Raw genomic sequence first — 22,484 nt, 5'->3', positions numbered from 1 at the left:
TCTCTACTCCTAACCCACTCACATTCTGTCTCTCTCTCAAAAATAAACAGACATTTAAAAAAAAAATTAAAAAAAGAGGCAAAGGACATGAATGGACAATTCACAAAAGAAAAAAATGTATATTTATAATAAAAGTGAAAAGCTGCTCAAATTCAAATGTAATCAGGCAATGCAAAACAAAACAATGAGGAATTGCTTTGGCCACTCAGAAAGCTTAAAAAATATACCTAGTTTACTCTCATATACTGTTGGTGGGAGACTGATACAGACTTTTTTTTAGTAAAGTTTGGCTGAACCTATTAAAATCCAGTCATTTGATTTCTAGGCTTCCATTCTAAAATATATTTGCACATGCATACAAAGAGGTTTGTATAAATTAAATGTCTTCAATTTTCCCATGTTACTAATCCCATGTTCCCATGTTGCAATCTAAATGTCCATCAATAGGGATACTGCAGAATAAATTCTGGTATAGTCACTGTAAAATACAAAGCAACAGTTAAAAATGAACGAGGTATAGCTTATATACTAACATGGAAAGATCTCCGAGATACACTGAATGGGAAAAGAATTTTCAAAATAATACATACTGTAGACAGGAATTTATAATCAACTATTTTTACAGATTTTATTCATATATGTATTTTATAGGTCCAAAAGGACATGCAACAATCTCATAATAGTGATGATATCTGAGCAAAGAGTAAGCATGGGGGACATGGGGGCAGTACAATGGGAAATTTTTGCTTCATCTCTAATGTTTGAATTCGTTTAAAACAAAGTATCCATTACTTACAAGAGAACAACTAAAAACAAGTTTTTAATGGCACAATTAAAACCCTAGACCAGTGAAGTACTTGCCTAATTAGTAAACGCTCTACAGAAATTATAGCAGCATTAAATTAGGATTTCTCCATTCATTCAACAAATGCTGAGAACCTAATATATGCTAGACGCGGTTCTAGGTTCAAGTGCACAAAACAAATTTGCCTGCCGAGATTCCAGTGAAAAGGAAACAGACAGTAAAGATAAAAAGTTACACATACGTTAGAAGATTGTATAGTAGGGAGAAAATACAAGACAGCTAAGGGAGAAATAAATTACAAGAATATAACTTTAATAGGTGTTCAGGGGAGGCTGCTGACAATCATGTTTCCTGGGCTGAGCCTAAAACCTTGGGGAAATGAAGACCACTTGGTCCCTCTTCAGCTGTCTTCCCTCAAATCTTGTTCCACAGTGAGGAGTCACACTCTTTCCTGCATTTGTTTGTGGTATGGTTTCGTTGTATCTTTCCTAGAACCGCCTGCAGCACCAAAAGGATGACCCAGAGTGGTTCTTAGTGTGGTCAATCCCTGGATCAGCACATCAACCTCACCTGGGAACTTGTTGGAACTTCAACTTCTGCGGGGTCCCACACCAGCCCTAAAGAAGGAATTCTGGGGGTTGGGCCCAGCAATGTGTGTTTTAAAAACCCCTTGATGTCTCTGATTCACATTAGTTTGAGAAAAAATTAAATTTCAGGATCTACTCCTGCTCCTCAAATGTCCCATCTTGGCCATTAACTGATTTAACATTTCACATTCCTAATTTTGAAATTGAGCCTGGCCATAGTAGTACGGGAACTGAGGTTATCTACGGGAGTACAAATAGAATCAAGCATCTCCCTTTTTTCGCCTTTCCCAGGATTCTCTCATCCAGCCATTAAATCATTCATTGTTGGTCATCAATCAGCCTATCACAGATAACACAAAATCTGTATCTTTTCCTCAAGAAATTCCATATCCTATACATCTAACTCTTAAAGAAAGGACCATAAATCATAGTTTTACCAGGTACAACCATTTCATATCATAACTAAGGTCAGCTGCCCCAAAACAGCTCACCAAGATTAAAAATAGATTTCTAATTCATTTTATTTTTACAGCTTTGAAATGTAGTATCACCCAGGCCTCAAGGAATACTATTGCACACACAAAAAAACCCCAGAAATATTAAACTACGCTATTTCAAATACTTACAGCTTATCATGAAGCAGTTCTCCCAACTTTAATTCTAAAAGAAACAAACAGAAAAATCCTTTGAATAACACCGTCTTTATATTTAAATTTTAATTCTAAGAAAAAAAAAAGAAACAAAACAGTTTTGTTTGAAAATGGGCTTTCATTCCTTTAAACTTCATTTTCTAAGAAATTATTTCTACTCCATTACTAACATAATGCCTTCTACATGATGAATATTTAATCCCTATAAATTGAACTTTTAATAATTAGCAAGCAACCCACCACAGGCCACAAAAATCCAATCAGAATTACCAACCTCATTTTAAAATATCACTAGTAAATTTCCCCCAACTATGCTTTTTCACAGAACTGACTGCTGTTTTTTAACTTTCTTAAACCACTTTTAAGTTGTTTCTTAAATCGCTTGGGGTCATAATCTAACCTTTTTTTGTCCCAGGAACAGTGTCAAAGCTACTTTTTAAAGTTACATTTTATTTAGGGGCACTTCAGTCGGTTGAGCGTCTGACTTCAGCTCACGTCATGATCTCGCGTTCGTTAATTAAGCCCCACATCGGGCTCATGCTGTCAGCCTGTCAGTGCAGAGCCTGCTTCAGATCCTCTGTCCCTCTCTCTTTGTCCCTTCCCTGCTTGTGCTCTCCCAAAAATAAATATAAATATAAATATAAAGAAAAAAGAAAAAAAGGAAATTCCATTTTATTTAAATGTAGAAAACACCTGAGTAAACAGCTAATCAAAACAGTATTCATCCTCTATAAAGCAGTTCTCAACTTTGGCTTCATGTTGGTATCAACTCTGGAGCCTGTGAAAATCCCAACATCCAAGCAGCACCCTAAACCAATTAAATTCTAGGGGTGGCCCCTCTGCAATGGTTTTAAACCACTACAGGTAAAATCCCAATGTGCAGGGAAGGGGAGAACTACTACTGTAACATTTTAAGTAACTTAAATATTGATGGTCAAATCCGGTAAAAGATGCAAAGCCCCTGTTTTCCGAACTGTACCCCTCCTACTGATCTTAAGTTAAAGAACATTCATTTTTAACAATTCCAGGTAACAAAACAGATAAATCAATGAGAAGCATATCAAAAACTACGCTATAGTATGACAGAACATAACAGCAGTTCTCACAGATGGTCTGGGAACGCAGGTGTCTGTAACATTAAAATTACTTTCACAGTAATATTACAACATTTTCTTTTTCATTGTATTGACATCTGCACTGATAATACAAGAGCAACAGCATAAAGGGAAAAATAAAAAAGCAACGAGGGCTATACTGCTTTAGCTTCACCACAAATTAAGACAGTGGCCCCCAAGCTAAATAGTGTATTTTTTTACCTCCAAGCACTTGCAGTTAAAAAGACAACATTTTTAAATTTTTTTTTTCAACATTTTTTATTTATTTTTGGGACAGAGAGAGACAGAGCATGAACGGGGTAGGGTCAGAGAGAGAGGGAGACACAGAATCGGAAACAGGCTCCAGGCTCCGAGCCATCAGCCCAGAGCCCGACGCGGGGCTCGAACTCACGGACCGCGAGATCGCGACCTGGCTGAAGTCGGACGCTTAACCGACTGCGCCACCCAGGCGCCCAAAAAGACAACATTTTTAAATGTCACTTAAGTCCTTGATGAAGCAGTAAAATCACTAATCTCAAGGCTGGGACCAGGGTGCAGCAAGTGAAGCATTTCCTGCGGGAAATTTAAGCATGAACTCACTTTCAGGTAGTGAGTTGTTTTTGTTTTTAAGTTTACTTATTTTGAGACGGAGAGAGGGAGAGCATGAACAGGAGCCGGACAGGGAGAGAGAGAATCCCAAGCAAGCTCCACATTGTCAACACAGAGCCGGATATGGGGCTCAAACTCACAAACCATGAGATGAAATCAAGAGATGGACTGACTGAACCACCCAGGTGCCCCTCAGGTAGTGAATTCTTAAGTTTTCCACCCTAGGTGCCTCACTTCATTCTAGTGCTGGTCCTGATTTACCTGATTAAGTCTCAATCTTTGAGTACATCTTTTAAATTCTATTTGACAAAACAGGAAATATAAACAAACACGTCTGCTGCATATCAAAGTAAGCTGTTATTGTAAGGAAAAGCACTTGTACAATTACAATGGAACACCATTTTTACTTGAAAGAACAAATGACAAACTATACTTACTCAGACTTAAGAATATGCCATTTTCTTGGAAAGGAGTTTGTTGCTTTAAGAAAAACTGAAATTTTGTGTTGCCAATGATAAAATTCGAGCTTGTAAGCAAAACTTAGAATTTGGAGAAACATATCTACCACTGCGAACCTGATAGCTTCCCAATATTAAAAAAGACTTTTCTGATAATAGTGGTAATATTAACAAATGTGCTTTTCAGTATTATATATCAGCATTTAGAAGATATGCTTAAGTCAATGAACCAATATTTTCCAAATGGAGACACACGTTCCAAAATTAAGCATTCCAAGTTCAAGGCACACCAATGGATTTTAATGTAACAGAGAGAATGGAAAGTCCACTGATAACAGATCTTCAGATTCCATATCACAACTGATCTTTAAGAAACTACCACCTGTCAAGTTTTGTTGTACTGTAATATCAAAGAAGTATATCCACAATTATCTGAAAAGGTTCCTGTTTTTCAACTATATATCTGGTGAGGCCAGATTTACCTCATATACTTCCAACAATACAGACAGATTAGCAATTCAGATGCCCTCTATTACGCTGACATTAAAGAGATTTTCAAAAATATAAAACAACTCTAGTCTTGGAAGTTATTCTCTTTTGAAAAATAATTTATTTTTCATCAAAAAACATATTAACATGGAATGGGTTTATAATTGTTTTTAAATCAATTGGGAGGTATTTTTAAAATTTGTTTTAAGTTTTAATGAACATCTATATCCATATCCATATGGAAACACACAATTTTTGAGTGTAAAGGTATAATTTTTAAAAGTATAATGGGGTCCCAAAATCAAAAAATTTGAGAACTGCTGTAATAATTTATCAAATACTTATGGTAGATTTAGGGTACCAAATAGCTTCACCAAACTTAAAAAGAAAAACACTCCACAGACCTTGAACCAAGTCACTCTGTGCCTTGGTTTCCTTATCTGTAAAATGAACTGCTGAACTAGCCAACTCTCAGTATGGTCCCTTAGAACACCAGGAATCAGATCACAGTAAACTATAGGCAGGAAGCTTGAAAATTTGCTCAACTAAGCAGAGTGCAAGCACTTTTACTGCATGATCAACACCTGGACACGGAATCATGATCTTCTACAGCACTACAGACCTGAGTAGTCTGGGTCTTATCCAACTATGCAGCAGTTCTGAAAAGACTTAGCGAGAAAGATAATGTTTTACATTTATCATTAGCAGTCAGAGCAATGACATCATAACATATCATGTAGTCTGTGGACTACTAATAAGAGAATGAGAGTCAAAAAGGCAAGTTAACATTTTAGTACTACTACAGAAATTGTTTTGATCTTGCATGCTGTGGGAACTGTTGTTGATGATCCTAGGGATTACAGACGCACCAAACCACTGAACTAAGTTAACGCAATGATTAAAAAGTAGTTACTTCTACTTTTAAGTTAAAGCCTTAAATAGGTACAGTAGTACATAGCTTAAACCACTCCAAGCAAAGGAAAAAATTAGATATGAGGAAAAATTGATGATTCAAATTTTTTGACTACCTTGACAATCGTCTTTTTCTTTTATCCTCACTCTCATATAAAGTATGAATGTATCTGCTGTGAGAGAAAATTTAACTCAACTTTGTGGGTCACAGATTTTCCTAACATTTTATTGAGGACATCATTCATTTTGCCTTGGAAATGAACAATGAATCATAACTTGTGGTGGAGTTTGGGTATGCAGCAGTTGAAGCATATGCTCATTTGGATGAAATGTTATCTTGCAAAAGAAAAACATGCACCTATGTGACAACGCAAATACATATATGTTATCTTGTAAACGAGACCATGTGTAAACTGATGTTATAGATCTTTGATAAAATTTCTACCCATAACGTTGTAAATGATGGTTAAGTTCCCAGCTAGGATCCTTATGAATACCCTACTGAATCTATGATATAACCGAAATCCAATACCACTGTAATAGTAATATTTAAACAAAATGACGGAGGTTTACCACTGGGTAAGGGTGGCCAATTGAACACAGGCAACTACCTTTAATTCCCTCCAGAAATTTCATTAAAACAACCAAAGGAAGTATGTATGTGTGTGTTTGTGTTTTAAGAAAGGTATACACTCCAAAGAAGAGAAACAGGTACAGAAATAGTGTAATAGTACAACTTGGAAACAAAAAGACAAGTAGTTTCTTAGCAAACTCAAGAAAACCGAATCCTAAAAAGCAGGAGTGAAGAAAGCCCAAAACATGACCTACCATTTGCCTCTAAAAGTACAGATAAAGGGAGGCTAAAACATGGAACTGAGCAGACAGCGCAGAGCCCTGTCGTAATGTACAGAGCAGGACAACTGCCCTCCCTTCCCCACACGTAACACTGAAGACTTTCTGTGAAGAGGGGGAAAACGTCCCCAGGGACATAAGGTTACCTGAAGGCCAGGGTAGAACACTGGAAAGAGGGGGCATTGAGTATGTGAAAACCCCAGATCTCTTCCCTCACTTATCTGTTAAATCACAGGCAGTCAAGTCAGAGCACCAGCACCAGTCAAGTCCACGTCAGTAAGTCCCACTCAAAAATTCAGAGCTTCCCACTGGCTTTTGGTCTCCCACCCTCAGACAACAAAGAAATCTTAGGTATCTGAAGTAATCCTCAAACATGAAAGATATAAAGGAAACAAACTTGAAAAACAAAAAGGCAAGTTGGCAGAAAGACACTATGTAGAGGAAAATTCAAAAGAACTATTATCCTTAGAGAGATAAAACGGTGCAACCCTGAAACAAAACCAGGACATTTTACTTAAAAAAAGGGGAGGGGGGAATTGTTCTGAGAAAAGAAGTCTTAAAAACATTACAGTGGAAAAGAAAAAATCAGTAGGTTTGGAAGATGCGAGTCTTAGTCCATTCAGGCTATTGCAACAAAAAATACCATAAACTGGACAGCTATAAACAACAAACATTGATTTCTCACAGTTCTAGAGGCTGGAAGTCCAAGATTAAGGCACCAGCAAATATCTGGTGAGGTATCCTTTTGTAAGGAGAATACAAAATAATAAATAAATAAATAAATAAATAAATAAATAAATAAACAAACAGGAAATAGAGTAATTAAAGAAAGTTTCTTAGAACTGAAGGATCAGACAAGGTAAGAAGACCCCAGAGTCATCAACCAGGCAAGCCACTATGAGAGGTCTGTATAAGAGGTCAAACAGAAGACTCTAAAAGGTTACATAGGAAAGCTCAGTTATCAGAATGTCATCAAACTACTTAATAGCAAAATCAGAGCAAAAACATCAATGGGTCATGCCCTCAAAATTCTTAAAGGTATCCAGACACACTATGTTATCAATAAAGTGGGAGGATAAAATAAAAATATTTTCAGACACCCAGAGCCTCCAAAAATTGTATCTCCCATGCATTTTACTCAAGAGGAGAAAAAAGATGTCTAATCTAGGGGCGCCTGGGTGGCTCAGTCGGTTGAGCGTCCGACTTCGGCTCAGGTCATGATCTCACAGCCTGTGGGTTCGAGCCCCACGTAGGGCTCTGTGCTGACAGCTCAGAGCCTGGAGCCTGCTTCTGATCCTGTGTCTCCCTCTCTCTCTGCCCCTCCCTCACTCTCACTTTGTCTTACTCTGTCTCTCAAAAATAAATGTAAAAAAAAATTAAAAAAAAAAAAGATGCCTAATCTATATTAAAGTAAGAAACCCCAAGCTGATGATCTCAGGATCACACTATGTACAAAGCTTCAGACTGGAGCAGTAAGTAAGACGCTCGAGGAGAAATTTCTTCAAAGAGATGAAAAACAATACGATGTCTGAGGTATCTGAATGTCTTAAGGAGCTTAAGACAAATGAACAATCTAAGGTAGAACTAATGATAACTACAAAGATTCTGAATAAGAGTTTTTTGTATATAACAAAACTGTGCGGGAAGGAAAAATAACAGCTTTACTCTTTGACTCCACAATAGGTAATATTTGCTTATCCATAGTGTAGCTATAACTATATGGGTAGAGGTACATACATGATTTCAAATTGGGAGTGCGAGGAATCAAGAAATAACAATAGAAGCATGCTATCTATAATTATGAATACTGGAATAACCACCTCAAAGAGGGAAAGTGGTGAGTTCTGAGGACACCTCTTCTGTTAAACCAAACCTCCCAACGTAAAGGAGGATATACAATACCCACCTGATTAAGAAGAAAATCTGATAAGATGCATTCAACAATGCAGAAGAGCCCTCAAAATGTATCAACTGTCCCACTCTCTTCCCACTGCTTGCTCTATGTTAATGCTAGTTGTTAGAGGTGTTAAGACATCCAGTATCCATATGTTCCTTTCCTGAAGAATCCAGGGTCAGAAAGGGTAAATGATAGTTGAACATTCTTGAAAGTTATCTAAACAGAGTGAACTATGCAGTACTATTGACATTTTGTGCAGAATAATTACTTCTTTGTGGGGGCTACCCTGTGCAGCATCTTTGCTGTGTACCCGCTAGACACCAGTAACAGCCCAACCTCCCCCCCCCCAACTGTGACAACCAAAAACATTGCAAGACACTGGCAAGTGTTCCTTGAGGGGCAAAATCATCCCTGGTGGAGAACTGCTGATCTCAAGTGACCCACAATTACCAGCGCTGCCCAGTCCCCATGCCTTACAACTGAAAATACTCTTGATAGGATGGAACAAGGAAAACATAATTTTCATTTCCAAAATCAAAATCACTTAAAGAAAAAAAAGTATTTTACAGGGTGCCCAGATCTTTCACCAAGACAATTTCCATCCATCTTTTTTTTTAATCTTTGAATAAAGTGCTAACAAACAGCAAATTCCTAGAACAATGATTCTCAAATTGGGGTTTATGAATTCAGCAGGGGAGGAGTCTATATTTTTTTTTTACGATAACTGTTAAATGCTATATAATCAGTTCGATAATTTTTTAAAAAAAGATTACAGAAGCATACTGCAAACCAACTGGATAATAAGGTTTATAATCAAGTATTGCTACAATTTCAGTGCTCAATCTTATGTTCATAATGAAGCTAGTTTCAGGCAATCACCCAAAATGATACCATTTAATGTAATGCAGTGGTTCTAAAATTTCTGAAGTAGGAGATCCAGATACTCTGATTTGAAGAAACACAGCCTTAATATATTCATTCATTCTTAAAACAAATATATATTAGGCACCTACAAGTGTTCTGAATGAGAGAAGACAATATAGAAAGGAAGAGAAAGAAGTTTAAGAATCCTAGGTTTTGAAACAGGGAAGAGAAATCAATAAAAGGAGTCTTCTGAAGAAAAGTAATGGGCAAGGGTTGAAGAAAGGACGGGAGAAGAGGCCTTAAACAACGGGGTCTCTGAGAAAGACAGACTAATGAGGAATGAGTGAAGCCATCAAAGACATAAGAAGATGGGATGACAGGAAGGGCCCATGTCTTTCTAGACTAAAGCTCAAAAAGAATGAAGTAATGATAACGAACCTTGGATTACCTCTGGGTTCTAGACACCTGAAGGTATGTATCATCATCCTAGGAGAGGCTGTTGGCTCTCCACAGAGTGTGTGGAAGAAGGGAATCTGGTAGGTAGAAGGAGCAACGTACGTTTTATGATCTTCTGTGTTTAAGTGAAATTTCTAAATTGAGGGTTTGTTTGTATTCAGAAAGCACCTAACTTTAGACAACCAAATGAAATACGAAGATAAAAAGCTTTTTATAGGAAGCAGAGATGGTTTGAATTCGGCAAAGTTTCCTGGAGAAGCAAAGCTCAGAGGTGTTATTTAGATGAATATATTATGTATCAGGCAAAGTAACAATAATGGCACCATATATTCAAAATAATTTCAAGGAAAAAAAAGCCAAGGGCCTAAATGTCAGATACAGGAAATGTCAAGGGAATGTGTGCCCTCTGCCTAACAGGAGATAAAGGAAGTGATGAAAGTTACAATTTGATCCAGAGGAGTTTGATGAGCCACTAAAAGAACAAGTAGAAATGTACATGAGGAACACTGTGATCACTATGCAGATTGTTTTCTCAGTACCAAAATAAATAAATAAATAACCATAGTTTAGCCAAATGCCATCACAGTGTTACTGAAGAGACCACTACAACAGTTAAATGGTATTAAGAATATTTGTTTTAAATTTGGTCTTCTGAAAGTTGCTAGAACAGAAGTCTAAACTAAATTGACGCCATGGGGGCACCTGGCTGGCTCAGTCAGATGAGTGTCCCACTTTTGATCCTGGGGTTGTGGGATCGAGCCCCCTCAGGCTGTGCACTAAGTGTGGAGTCTACTTGAGATTCTCTCCCTCTCTCTCCCTCTCCCCTGCTTCTCTCCCCCAACACACTCTATTAAAAAATAAACTGAGGGGCGCCTGGGTGGCTCAGTTGGTTGAGCATCCAACTTCAACTCAGGTCGTAATCTCAAAACTCATGGGTTTGAGCCCCGCGTGGGCTCTGTGCTGACAGCTTGGAGCCTTGAGCCTGCTTCTGATTCTCTCCCCCCTCTCTCTGCCCCTCCCCCACATGCACATGCTCACGTGAGCTCTCTTTCTCTCAAAAATAAATAAACATTAAATAAATACAAAAATATTTTGACATCGTGAATCTGATTATTTCAGGAAAAGAAAACCAATTATTAATACCACAGGCTCAAGAACTGCCAACAGCCTTTAAGTCCTAAATCTACATTAATTTTTAGTTTCAAGAATGCCTCACACCTGTGCCTCCTGAGACAAAGCAAGAGCTAATTATGGAAGATTTAACAGAATGGCTTGAGGTTGGCAACAAAATGACATGCTACCCCCTCTCAATCCCCACTGAAACAGGTATTAAACCATATTGCCTATTCAAAGTTTCTTCCATGAAGCAGCAAAATTATTTACTCTTCCTCAAACATCAAACTCTCACTGAACTCTGGCTGTAATGGTTCATCTGTCTAGAATTCCCTCCCATCCACTTATAGAAACTCGACCACTCCTTTAAAGCCCAACTCATGCCTTATGAACTTCATAAAACCTTTCCCATTTAGGTTCAGAATGACAGCCCTCTAATATAGATCATTTAAAAAATTAGTGCAGGGGCGCCTGGATGGCTCAGTCAGTTGGGCATCCGACTTCAGCTCGGGTCATGATCTCATGGTTTGTGAGTTCAAGCCCTGCCTCGGGCTCTGTGCTGACGGCTCGGAGCCTGGAGGCTGCTTTGGATTCTGTATCTCCTCTCTCCCCCTCCCCCACTTGTGCTCTGCCTCTCTCTCTCTCAAAAATACATAAATGTAAATAAATAAATAATCAGTGCAAAATGATGGGTATGATCCACTTAATAGTTTAAGATCTCTAGGCACAACAATTACACTGTAACTTAGACTTCTTTCTCTCTCCCTTGGATACACAGATATGAGCAGTCCCCCAATTAGTCCCAGTGTAATGTTCTTTCCACTATCTCACTTACGCATACTTTAACTGGACACGTATTTCGAAACAGTGGATGGGCAGGCACATGATTTATCATTTTGCTTATATTCAGCTGGCTCTCTTTCCACCTTCAGCTGCTCCAAGTCTCTACTCTTCCTCTCAAGAGCACTAAACACGCCTCCTCACCAGCATGAGAAACAACTCATTCAGTAAGGAAACAGAAGCCATCCAGGTGTGCATCCCTCCACCATTCCTCACCATCCACTTAGAAATATGTTTCTTCACCAATCCTAACCTCAGTTCCTCCTGTCTCAGTATGTCCTTATTCTATACCCAAAAGTTATTTTCCCTACTATGTTCTTGATCTCATCCTCTTCAAATTCACTCTACCATTTGTTTCTTTCACTTTTCAGTCTCTCCCTAAGGCTCCTTCCTCTCAGACAGCAAGTATGCTCATTTCTCTAATCATTTATGCCTATGCATTTATTAAACTATTACAATGTACCAGGAAATGTTCTGTGTGCTAGGGCTACATCAAGATCTCTGCACTCACAGAGCTTACATTCCAGTGGGGGAGGTTGACAATAAACAAGAAATAACTGACAATGACGGTTTCTGACAGTAGGTTAAGTATTACGATAAAAATAAAACAACTAATTCAACTGAGGTGGAGTTGTACAGAAGAGAATGGGGCTAACTCTGCTTAGACCGGTTGTTTTGAGAAATCCTCACTGGAGAGGTAACATTTAAGGAGCTGGCTACGTGAGCACCTGGAAGCAAAGGAGTTTAAAACACAGAAAAGGAAATATACAGAGGTCCGAAGGGAAACTGCCTTCGTGTACTTAATGACATAAAAAGGACCTTGTGACTAACATAATGAGGCTAGTGGGGCAGTGGTACAAAAACGAAGTCAGTGGTAGGCAGGCACCAGACCATACAGGCCATGGGGACAGAATACGGATTTTATTCTACACAGAACAGGAAGCCACTGAAGGCTCTTAAACAGGGAATGATGTGATTCGATCATTTACAAACCTCAAACATACAATAATACTAACGTCTTTACTTCCATACAACTCATGTTTCCACAGTTTGAAATTACTGCCATGTACTCTCCACTCTGTTACTTAAAGCTAGACAAACTGAAGAAATTGCTTCAACATCTGTATTTCATGCGATATCAAATACCGACTGGCTTTGAATGAAAGTTAAAATCAGAAGGTAGAGAATGAATACGTGTGGTTAACAAACTTGATAAAGCACACTTACCTGTTGATTTCCTTACATTTAATGAGTTAGTCCACAAATCACAATCAAGATTGTATTTTACCTTTTCCCAGATTTTGAGCTTCTAATCCAAAAATTCAAACTCACCTCGACAAGCTTCTTCAAAATCTTGGGTTATGTCCACCCAGCTTGTATTGCTTTTTTCCATCTTTTCTGGTATACTGAGCTCCCATCCTGAATCATCATCTTCTACAGAAGCTTTCATGACCATAATGCCTATAAAATTAACACTGGTGTAAAAGAGATTGTGGCTTTCAAGGCAAGGGTATTTTTGCAATCCTTGTGTGTTTGCCGAAGTACTCGATGGAAGTCTTACTAAACTGCCAGACCTCATCCGAGTTTGAAGATGGTACTGGAAAAAAAATACCTTAATGCAACTAAATCTTACACGGACACTATCGCTGTTCATTTACTAATAGTCCAGCACCTACCAGGGCTCTAAGAGTTTGCCTTCCCACTATCTAAGAAGAAAAATCACAAGCCGCCCCACCACTGGCCCCAACAGAACCAACTCCAGAGCTTTCAACTTTCCACACTGGCCACAAATGGCCAAGACACTCTTCACAGTCCCCTCCTGCAGCCCGGGAGCCCATGAGGCAACTACTCAAGTCAGGGTGGTCCCTCACCCGGCCGGAACTCTCTGGGCCGACCTGGACCCCCGCATAGCCTCGCACGGTGGGCACGGAGTGCGGGAGCGCCTCGCGGGGTCCAACCCACCCGGCCCAGGGTGGCGGCGCACCTGAGGCGGGGACCCGCCCCACGTCCGCCCTACCCGGGTCAGCTCAGCCCGGCCCGGCCCGGCCCCGGCCCCGGCCCCACAGGGCACGGAAGCAAGGGCAGAGCTGTCGACGCGCGGGAGGGCGGGCACGCCCGGTGCCGGGTCGTCGCCCCGGCAACACCCGGCAAGGCCCGGGCCTCGGCGGGCAGCGGACTCGGGGGAGCCTGCAGCTCCTACCTGAAGCGCGGCGGGAGGGCCGGGGCCCCAGGGTGACCTGGCGTCCCAGGGTCTGCCACACGCACGGGGGGCTGCGACTCTAGGACACTGGAGGGAGGGAGTTTCAATGGCTCTGCGCTGGCGGTCCCTACCTACTTCTCCCGTGGCCGCCCGCGCCGCCACGCACCGTCCAAACCGCGGAAATAACGACGCCGCCTCTGCCGCCGCCGCCCCCTCCCCTCAGCCCTGCCCGACCGGCCGCGTGCGCGCATGCGTACGCCGGGTGCGCGCGACCCCGCCCCCTCTCCCTCACTCCTGGGGACTTCGCATACCCCGGCCACACCCCCTCCCTCACCACCGCCGCCGACGGCAGCAGTCTTCTCTTCTCGCGGGATTAGAGCCAATCGCGAGACCGGAAGCTACCTTCCTTCTGCCTCAAGCCGAGTCCCGGGCAGTGGGCGGGTCCCGATGAGGGGTGGAGCCAGAGGGGGTGGTCTCAGAGCTGGCCCAGACAGGCTCCGTGGGATATTTTTAGAAAGGTAACGCTAAGGGGGGGAAAAAAGCAAGGACAATATTTGTAGACCTTAGCAGTTGTGGCCACGCAGGAAGAGCCTGGCTGTGAATTTCATCGAGCTAGTGCTGCCTGACACAGGATTTATGTTTCCTAGAGAGCCTGGAGGTTTCTTGGGGGAAAAGAGAAACGAAATATCTAGAGTCAAGCCATTTTCTTTGAGACTTGTAAATATTTTACGTTTTTCTTAAAATTAACAAAATGATCAGTTTTAAAGTGGGATTATGCAAGTAGACTTCCAAGAGTAAGAAGCACATCTTTACTACTAATTTAATTCCCATTAAAGCGGCCAAAATTTAAAAGACGACACCAAATGTTGACAAGGATTTGGAGCAACTGGACCTCTCCTGTTGCCGACGAGAAAGCAAAATGGTACAATCACTTTTAACAGTTTGTCTTTTACCAGAAAAGTGATCATACACTTACCATTTGATCTAGCAATTCCACTCCCAGGTATTTTCTTAAGAATATGAAAATATGCGTCCACTTGTACCTTACATTTCATAGCTTCATTTTTAATAATCCAAAACTGGAAACCCATATGTTCATCTACTGGTGAATGGATAAACTTATCGCTCATCCATACAATGTAATGAATAATAATTACCAACAAACAGGGGTGAACTACTTGACATGCAAAATCATGAATCGCAAAAAAACATTATGTTGAGCAAAGGAAATAAAAAGCATAAGCAAAAGAATATGATTCCATTTATATGAAACTTAAAAAAAATTTTTTTTAACGTTTATTCATTTTTGAGAGACAGAAACAGAGCATGAGCAGGGAAGGGGCAGAGAGAGAGGGAGACACAGAATCTGAAGCAGGCTCCAGGCTCTGAGCTGTCAACACAGAGCCCAACACAGGGCTCGAACTCATGGAACTGTGAGGTCATGACCTGAGCCAAAGTCAGACGCTCAACCCACTGAGCCACCCTGGCGGCCCTATATGAAACTCTTAAAAATAAAAATGCAATTTATGCTGACAAAACAGAGCATTCAGTGCCTAGATGTCAAGGAAGCATTAACTAGAATAGGGCTAGATGATTTGAGGTGATAGAAATGTTGTTTCTTGATTATAGTAGCCACTATACAGCAGCCATTTTAAAAAAGTAAAAAGTAATCTTTGTGTCTCTTACAGAATAATAAGTTTTATAACAGCAGGAGCTTTGCCAGTTTTGAACAAAATTATATCCACCTCACTTAGGGTGGTGGTTGGCAGGTAGTAGGTTCTCACTAAAGGCACTAAGGATGAAAATATAGGGCAGAATTACAATAAAGAAAATCTATACTGTTTCTCTAAAACCATTTGCTGAACTTTGCAGAGGCCATAAGAAATCTAGAAAAGGATGAACTGACTGCATCTGAGTTATTCAGTATTATGTGTAGATTGTGACAAAAACTGATATAGCAAGAAAACAGAAAAACAAAAACCCCCACCAATGTTTGGAAATAAGACTGCTTCAGAACTCAAAAACAAAACAAAACAAAACAACAACAAAAGATCACCAGAACAAGGCAGCCAAATGAAAAAGGATTTTCTTAATTTCTTTACTAAAATTGTAATTTACCTGAAATTCAAGTTAATTTTCACAAGCTCTAATTACCTCTCCTCTTTAAAAACCATTTTCCCTGGGCACTTGGGTAGCTCAGTTGGTTGAGCAGCTGACTTTGGTTAATGCCATGATCTCGTGGTTCCTGAGTTCCAGCCCCACACTGGGTTTCCTCCTGTAAGCCTGTCAGCATAAAGCCTGCTTCAGATCCTCTGTTCCTCTCTCTCTCTCTCTGTCCCTCCCCCATTGAGCTTTCCAAAAAATAAATTTTTTTTAAAAATAAATAAAAATAAAAATGATTTTCCCTGAGAGGCTTAATTTATGATGACATCCCATATGCCTCAGAGTCTTAAAAAAGGATGAATATTTTAGACATTAGATAAACTACATGATGAATAAATGAATGTAAAGTAATTGATCGACAAATAGTCTGTCTACCTAAACATGTCTACAAATATAGAGTAGATGGGCAATTTGGCCAGCTGGAAACAAATTCCTATGAAACTAAATCTTGACTCATAAAATCCTAAGTATTCCATGCTTAAACATTAATATTGAAAGGAAATTTAGCTTGATATGATTATTTTATATTGATACAAGGAACCAGTGTAGCATCAGTTTGATAAAAGCAGAGCTACCAAAGTGACCTTTATGTCTGAGTGTATCCAGTTTTATCACTACATAAAATAAATTAAGGATGTCCTAAAGCCTGTAGGCAGTTCAGAGAAACGCTTTCAAAAAAAGGAAAAAAAGGGTAAAAATACCCTACTGTTCCATGTGACAGAAAGAAACATGGCATTATTTTTTTTATTAAGTATAGGTAAAATCAGTTTAGTTAGTTCTATTGTATTTAATTCTCCTTTTTAAAAGTCTTATACTTATGTATCTCAAGAATACACAGTATAGGGACACCTGGGTGGCTCAGTCAGTTAAGTGTCCGACTTCAGCTCAGGTCATGATCTCGTGGTTGGTGAGCTCGAGGCCTGCATCAGGCTCTGTGTTGACAGCATGGAGCCTGGAGCCTGCTTTGGATTCTGTGTCTCCCTCTCTCTCTGCCCCTCCCCCCGCTCACACTCTGTCTCTCTCTCTCTCAAAAATAAATAAACATTAAAACATTTTTTTAAAAAGAATACATAGTTATACAATAGCCAAGATATGAAAGCAGCCCAAGTATCCATCTATAGATGAATGAATAAAGAAGATGTGATACTCACACTCACACACACACACACACACACACACACAATGGAATATTACCCAGCTATAATAATCATTTGTGACCACATAGATGGACCTAGAGGGTATTATGCTAAGGGAAATATGTCAGATGGAGAAAGACAAATACCATGTGATTTCACTTACATGTGGAACCTAAAAAACAAACCAATAAACAAATAGAAAGCAGAAACAGACCCATAAACACAGAGAACAAACTCTCAATTGCTAGAGGGGAGAGGGCAAGGGAATGGCCCAAATGGGTGAAGGGCAGTGGATACAGGCTTCCAGTTTGGAATGAATAATTCATGGGGATAAAAGGTACAGCATGTAGTCAATGATACCTTCAATGGCTTTGTATGAGGACACTACATTTGTGGTGAGCATAGCATAATGTACAGACTTGTTGAATCACTATGCTGTATACCTGAAATTAATGTAATATTGTGTATCAACTATACCTCTGCATAAAGAAAAAAAGTAAAAGGATACACAGAAATCCAATAAAAAGTTATTTAAAAAGTTAAAATAAACTTCTGTATTAGAGGATAATGTATAATTATCCTCTGTAAAATGCTTGTAATGTGTCATTATAAATACATTTTCTCACACATTTTTAATTAGTTGTTTCCATCCATCGCTTATTGCCACTGTTAACTAGTCCTGTAGTTTTGCTTAAATAACAGCATTTAAGTAACAGAAAATTCAATACAGAATAGTTTCAAATAAACATCCAGTTTTCATAATTTAATATTAAAGTGATAACACATGTGTGTATACTGTATATGTCTTTTTTCCCGATATGGCTGTGTCCTGGATTGATAGTCTAAAAGTGGAGTCCCAGGGACACCTCAGTTGGAAGAGCATCTGACTCTTGATCTCGGGGTCATGAGTTTGAGTCCCACTTTGGATGTAGAGATCACTTCAAAATAAATAAATAAATAAATAATCCCCAACTTCACCTAGTGAATGTACCATAATTTATTCAACTAGCTCTCTGTTGATGGACATTTAGGTTGTTTCCAGGCGTTACCATTATAGATGGCATTACCATGAGAAGCTCTGCGCCTATGTCTTTTCGCAATTTTGCCAGTGTATCCCATAAACAGAATTTGGGGTCTAAGTATACATGCATTTGTAATTTTATATTGCCAAATACCCCTCTATCAAATTTGTTCCTTTTTTTCTAACATTATTTTAAATTTTATTTTTTATTTTATAGACAGAGTGAGTGCAGGAGCAGGGGCGAGGAGCAGAGTGAAAGAGAGAGAATCTTAAGCAGACTCCATGCCCAGTGCAGAGCTCGATACGGGGTTCAATCCCATGACCACGAGACCATGACCTGGGCTGAAATCAAGAGTTGGACACTCAACCAACTGAGCTATCCAGGTGCCCCAAGTTTGTTCCTTTTTTAATGTCCACCAGCAACATGCAAGACCACTCATTTTCCCATAGCCTCATCAACACAGTATAGGATCAAACTTTTAGAGTTTTGCCATATGGCTACATGATAAAAATGGTATCTCAGCATAGTTTTAATATGCATTTTCTTATCACAAATGAGGTAGAAAGTCTCTTTATCTTTTTAAGTGAATTTTATATCTTTTTCGGTGATCTGTCTGTTTTTATCTCTAGGCTTTTTTTTCCTGTAGATTACTGGTTATTTTCTTTTCTACTTTTAAGAAGCTCTCGCTATTAACTCTGTAAGGATTTACGCTGCAATTTTTTAAACCAGTGTGTCACATGTCTTTTTACTTTGCTTTTGGTTGTTCTTTTATACTTGCTACATGAAAGTATTTTTTAGTCAAATTTATCAACAATGATGTCATTTAGTACCATGGGTATTATTGAGACACCATAAGAGGATGGTGTCAAGAGAGAAGTACAGCAAAACCTTGGATTATGAGTAACTTGTTCTGTGAGTGGTCTGCAAGATGGGAGAACATTTCTAATAAATTTTAACTTGATAAACAAGTAATGTCTTGCGATACAAGTAGTACGTGAAGCTGAACATTACATGATCACAACTGAGCCAATGGTTCTTCTCTCTCTTGCTGTGGGATTGTGGGTGATCATCAATGCAATGGCACATTTCCGAGAAATCCTCAAAAGGAGGCAAAAGCAAGTGTCATTGGACAGGTTCCTTGTTAACGTTGCACAAAAAGAAGAAAGATTCCATTGAGCCAGTAGGTAACAGTGATACTGTTAGTCACAGTGAAAATCTTCCTACATAATAACCCTCCTCTCTCTCTTGTCTCCCTCACACCAGCCACGAAGGTTTTCAAAGGTAAGTGCAGGTTAATTTGTTTATTTTTCTTTTTATTTAGTATTTTCTTTATTATTTTGTATTATATTACAGTATTGTAATCATTTTTATATGAATATTTTTGGGTTGTGGAACAAATCATTGGAGTTTCCGTTATCTCTTATGGGGAAATTCGCTTTGATATACAAGTGCTTTGGATTATAAGCATGTTTCCAGAATGAATTATGCTCACAAACCAAGGTTTTACTGTAGGATCAAAATGGAGTGCTGAGGAAGCCCAACATTTGAGATCAGGTAGAGGAAGAGAACCTATGGAAGGGCTCTGAGAATAAAGACCAAAGCAAGAGAAAAATCAGGAGAGTGGTTCACTGAATCTGAGAGAGATGTCAACTCTCAATTATCCCTCTTTTTTAAAGTTTTTTTTTTTTATTTTCATGAAGCCCAATTCATTCATTTTAGTTTCTTATTATAAAACTAAAAAGTTTGGAACACCTGGGTAGCTTAGTAGGTTGAGCGTCCGACTTTGGCTTAGATAATGACCTCATGGTTCATGGGTTCAAACCCCACATCAGGCTCTGTGCTAACAGCTCGGAGCGTGGAGCCTGCTACAGATTCTGTGTCTCCTTTTCTCTCTGCCCCTCCCTCACTCATGTTCTCTCTCTCTCTCTCTGTCTCTCAAAAATAAACATTAAAAAAATTTTTTTTAATAAAACTAAAAAGCTTAATAAAACTAAAAAGCTATTCATGCATGTAAGCTGAAACATAAAAATCACCCATAATCCCAGGTAAGAGAAAACCTTTGTTCATACTATTTATTCATTTTGTCCATGCATATATATAGGTTTTTATTTTGTCTATTAAAAGTGGGTTCTCACTGTACATATTGTTTTGTATTCTATTTTTTTAACTTCAAGATTGATTCTGAATATCATCATTGTAGAACACTCAGACACACAAGTATTTTCCCACTCAGGAATCCTTTAAATCCCACTTATAGATGTGGTCATTTCTCCTCTGTGATATCTGATCTTGTCAATTTTTTCCTTATTGTGCTTGTAAGAAGTTTAACTCATACAATTTATCCCTTTTTTTCAAAAACCAGTTTTTTAATTTTGTCTTTTTTGTATTTTTTCTAATTTATTCCTATCTTATTCTTATTAATGTACTGAAATTTCATAATGACTTACTAAGGCATAACTCTTATTTTCATGTATTTTTCTGGGCATTAAATGAACCCTTTGAATGTAAAAATACACATGTTTCAGGTCTAGCGAGTTACCTTAGTGTTTTATTATGTCCTTCCCTTTTCCCTCTGTCCTCAACTTCTAGAAATATTCTTCAGATATCAGATTTCTTGAACTGGTCAGTTTTTTCACCAAAAAAATTCTGTTTTGAGGCACCTGGGTGGCTCAGTCCATTAAGCATCCAACTCTTGATTTCAGTGGATTATAAAATTACATAATGTAAATTTCCCCTACTTTTCTGATATTTTGGTTATTCAGTACCACTTGTCTATATTGTCTAGAAGGCTATTTCATACTGAAAGTAAAGTTCTAGTGCTTTGTCACACTCAGATTCATGGCTGCTTACTCCATTTTTAAACATCTTTGAGGAAAAGGGTCTTTATTTTATATTCCCGTCTCTTCAAAATTCCATTTCAGTGAATTGAGTTTACAAAACTATTAAGGCACTCATGCTTCAGATTCTGTACTTTACAAGTATGCAGTGTAGTTGAAAACAATAATTTCAGTTGCCTAAAGAACAGCTTTCAGGTGCTTGAAGGTTTATAGGAAACCTCTTATGATTGTCAGCCCTGAGATAAAATGTAAAACCACTTTTATTCTAACTAAATTGAACCAAAATATAGACACTTACATGAGACATGATCTTGTAAATTTCTCTTTATCTTCAAACATGATTTTTATTTTTTTATTTAAGAAAAAAAAATTTTTTAATGTTTTATTTTGAAAGAGCGAGCTAGTGAGCGCAAGTAGGGTAGGGGCAGAGAGAGAGGGAGAGAGACAATCCCAAGCAGGCTTCATTCTCAGCACAGAGCCCGACACAGGGCTCCATCCCATGACTGAGATCATGACCTGAGCTGACATTTAACAGACTAAGCCACCCAGGGGCCCTTGAACAGGACTTAAAAAGCTACAAATGATCATGTTTATCTTTCAGAAAATATGAAATGCTACTTTAATCTGCACAGTCTCTTAGGATCTGGAGTCCTTGGAGAACTCTGCCAAAGTTAAAGTTTGGGCAACTCAAATGTAGAAAATCATGAAGGAAACTTTGTTATTTATAGAATGGTATATTTCCATCTTTCTGCACCAGTTATTCTTAAAATATGCTTGAGGATAAACAAAGGAGAATAACATTCATTGGTATTATTAAGTGAAAATATATAATGTGAAGTTAAGACTAAGATTTATTCAAAGCCAAATTCAGTAACTAAAGAATGCAAAATGATATCTACTCTACCAAACTTCCATACAAAATAATTACCAAAATAATTTGAAAATAATCGAGATAAAATATACTGGCAAGTGTGTAGGGGGGAAAAAAGATCATCTGCTACAAACTATGATTCATAACATTTCCAGTATTGTTCTAGCCTTTTTCTCTTTGGGGACAGTCAAGAACTGGGATTTCTGCAGATATACCAATATATGAAATATAGAGTTCATACTATAATATAATGCCAGCACATGAGTGTTGAAAAATCTAGAGTTATAAAAAAGAATCTGAAGCAACATAACTTGCAGGTTCTAGGAGAGGCTAAGCTATGAGTTCCATCCTTACACACACACACATATTGCAATGAAACAAACAATGTAAGAGAGATCTGCAAGGTGTTTGGAACACTATTCTTTCATTCTTTGCTCATCTTTTCTGGAAATTAAAGTAGATGGGGCAAGACATCTACGACTTTCTTAGTTTTTTTTGTACAGAACTTTCATTTCTGCATAAATTTTTTTCCTGCTAATGGCAGTGTGCATCCACATTGTGGAATCTTTCCACATAACATAGACATGTAAGAACTACAGGTTTCCTTGAATCTTCACGTGGTCATGGCC

At 38.7% G+C, this 22,484-nt stretch overlaps 1 protein-coding gene across 2 annotated transcripts in view; it reads right to left on the bottom strand.

Moving 5' to 3' along the window:
• NAA35 (N-alpha-acetyltransferase 35, NatC auxiliary subunit) overlaps positions 1-14,039 on the bottom strand; it is a 94,809-nt gene extending 80,770 nt beyond the window's left edge. The window contains exons 1-3 of one of the 2 annotated variants that reach the window (XM_042964332.1): positions 13,827-14,039; positions 12,959-13,087; positions 2,019-2,052 (exon numbers count right to left, since the gene is read on the bottom strand). In XM_042964332.1, coding sequence (XP_042820266.1) covers positions 2,019-2,052; positions 12,959-13,082 — 158 coding nt within the window. In that variant the 5' untranslated portion in view covers positions 13,083-13,087; positions 13,827-14,039. The remainder of the gene's footprint in view (positions 1-2,018; positions 2,053-12,958; positions 13,088-13,826) is intronic. The other variant, XM_042964331.1, reaches the window with a different exon arrangement.
• Positions 14,040-22,484: the final 8,445 nt, after the last annotated feature.

This window comes from Panthera tigris, chromosome D4, assembly GCF_018350195.1.
Source record: "Panthera tigris isolate Pti1 chromosome D4, P.tigris_Pti1_mat1.1, whole genome shotgun sequence".
In the NCBI taxonomy this organism is placed as follows: domain Eukaryota; kingdom Metazoa; phylum Chordata; class Mammalia; order Carnivora; family Felidae; genus Panthera; species Panthera tigris.
Note: the sequence above shows the minus strand (reverse complement) of the source record. Positions and strands in the feature narration are given on the sequence as shown.